General features: G+C 38.4%; 1 protein-coding gene across 7 annotated transcripts in view; it reads left to right on the top strand.

Annotated features, from left to right (window-relative positions):
* LOC106468013 (protein TFG-like) overlaps positions 1-1,359 on the top strand; it is a 107,009-nt gene extending 105,650 nt beyond the window's left edge. For all 7 annotated transcript variants that reach the window (XM_022396298.1, XM_022396296.1, XM_022396295.1 and 4 more), the window contains exon 6: positions 1,106-1,359. In XM_022396298.1, coding sequence (XP_022252006.1) covers positions 1,106-1,344 — 239 coding nt within the window. In that variant the 3' untranslated portion in view covers positions 1,345-1,359. The remainder of the gene's footprint in view (positions 1-1,105) is intronic.
* The last annotated feature ends 1,391 nt before the right edge of the window (positions 1,360-2,750 follow it).

Raw genomic sequence — 2,750 nt, 5'->3', positions numbered from 1 at the left:
ACCAAATGCAAAACATCACTTTCTGCGGATGGAGTCCAGGTTTTGGGGTCGGAAGTGGTTTTTCTCTAGGACTGAACCATTGTTTTTAGCATTTAATATTCGCATAGATAATCCATCTTTCATCACCAGTGACATTTCTGTCCAAAAATGGTCCACGCGCATTACAAGCCAGAAGAAACGAAACAACACTCACACTTTGGAAACAATGATCATTGGAGAATTCGTGAGGCACCCAAACACCTTCTTTATGGAATTTTCCCATATTCCTAAGATGTTTATGTATTGTGTCATAAGAGACATGTAATTTCATGGCCATTTCTCGAGTGTGTTGCCTTGGGTTAGACTCAACAAGCATCTTCAGAGCACCAATACCATGTCAGCCCCTGCCATCACAGTTTTTAAGGCTAAAGTCACCTGGACAACATTTGCTGAACCATTGTTGATACTTACAAACGTTCAAAACATTTCCATAAACTTCTTTGATATTCTTTGCAGCTACAGATGCATTGTTTCCCCTTTTATATTCAAACAGCATTACATGCCGACTGTGTGTCTCGTCATGTGCCATCACTATTAGGGATTAGAGTATACTAAATTTTACACATTATATAGGCTACACTAACGTGATGTTTCGGCAGTTCATTAACTATTATATGTGACGTACGTTTTTCGGGGTGGTTAATGAGTGTTCCAAAATGCGATATTAATTTCTTGATGACCTAATAGTTAAATTGAATCCAACAAAACTTTGAACTATGGAAATTCTGTAATATAATTCCCAAAATCCTTTGTAGGTTTAATTATGAAATAGCAATATGAGTTTTGAGATAAAAAGTCATTAATTTTAAATCCAATTAAAATAACCATTACTCTTATGAGCATTGAGGTAAGTTTGGGTGACTGAAGTATCTGCAAAATTACATCTAAAAATAAGTTTTGAATCAATTGTAAGGACACAACTTATATGCACTAATTTTTAGTTTGAGAGATTTTACTAGTAATTTGATAATACATCTATTTTCAGATGTCAATATCAATTTGTTTCTTATTTCATTCAAATGAAAGAAATTATGTAACTTTGTTAAGGTTTTTTCCACTGTTTTAGGAAGTCGGTCCCAGACTCCAGACAGTATTTCAAGTGATCGTCAAATCCAACCTCAAGTTTCTGGACCCACTCCACCTAATCTTCAGCAGCAGCAGCAACAACAGTTAACTCGGACACCCCCTCCAACATCGGGAATATACCCACCCCAGCATCAACAGATGCGGCTCCCTCATCCCCAACCTGCACAATATCAGCCACATGCAGGTGAGTCTAGTTCTGAAAAATTTTATGTAATTTAATAATTGTGGGGGATAATCATACAATGTATATACAACCTTTTCAAGGTGGAAAATAAGTCTTGAGAATTTATCAAGTTTTCATTGGTACAATATATTTAAGCAAATATAACACCAAGAATTAATCACTGTATACCCAGAAACTTCATAAAAATATGAGAAGATCCTTAGGTTGAGAATAAAGGAAGAAATGTTTCTACTTTGTACCATGTGCCCTAAAATTTGCCAAAACGTTTGCAGGAAACCATGAGACTGTACATTATGTCTACACCCAATGGTTATAGCATTATGTTAAACAAAGATACATCAAACATTTTTGTTTTTATATATACTGAACCGCAAAAGAAACGTCGCATATTTAGAAAACTATAATTTTCAAAAACATCGAAAAAAATTAATTGATTTATTTTGGTTAAGGTAAATTACACCTAAACGATGCTACGATTATGTTTAAATCTCCATTACGGCTGACTGCACTCATTAGTTCTGTTGTCCTAATGTTGGTTTTGCTTGGTCCGCATGAAAATTTCAAGATGATGATACGCACGTTGAATCCGTGCCTTAGTAGGGGTATTTAAGACGTGTAAAGTTTTAGTGTAATCATTATCTGTTTAATGCAGTACTGATGCCACGACTGAACCCAAGACAACGTGAACAAGCAATAGGACGTTTGAATGCTGGACAGCGGCCTCAAGTTGTTGCAAATGCATTTAACTGCAATGTTCGCACTATCCAACGTCTACGTGAACGCTACAATACAACTAACAGTACAAATGACCGTCCACGCACTGGTCGTCCCAGAGTGACAACACGACATCAGGATCGTTACATCTTACGACAGCATCTGCAGAACCGGTTCCTTTGTGCAACTCACACTGCTCATCAGACAATTGGCATTAACCAGAGACCGATTAGTGATGATACAGTTCGGCGTCGATTGAATAGTCGTAACCTGAGTCGTCGTCGTCCTGCCAGAGGTACTATTCTGACACCACGTCATCGCCGTGAACGACTACAGTGGGCCACCCATCGTCAAAATTGCCGACATCAGCAGTGGAGGATGATTATCTTTTCAGACGAAAGCCGATACTCAATTTCAAATGCAGATGGCAAGACAAGAATCTGGAGAAGACAGGGCGAAAGATATGCTGATAACTGTATTATCGAAAGAGACGCATGGGGAGGTCCAAGCATTATGGTATGGGGTGGAATCGGCTTGAACCAGAAATTAGGGCCTGTAGTCTTCCAAAATCTTGGACCAGGTAGAGGAAATGGTGTCAATGTAGCCCGGTATATCGACCATCAAATGCAGATGGCAGGACAAGAATCTGGAGAAGACAGGGCGAAAGATATGCTGATAACTGTATTATCGAAAGAGACGCATGGGGAGGTCCAAGCATTATGTTATG

The sequence above is a fragment of the Limulus polyphemus genome, unplaced genomic scaffold (assembly GCF_000517525.1).
Source record: "Limulus polyphemus unplaced genomic scaffold, Limulus_polyphemus-2.1.2 Scaffold2832, whole genome shotgun sequence".
Taxonomy (NCBI): Eukaryota; Metazoa; Arthropoda; class Merostomata; order Xiphosura; family Limulidae; genus Limulus; species Limulus polyphemus.
The sequence above is the reverse complement of the archived record's forward strand: the minus strand, read 5'-3'. Positions and strand labels throughout refer to the sequence as shown.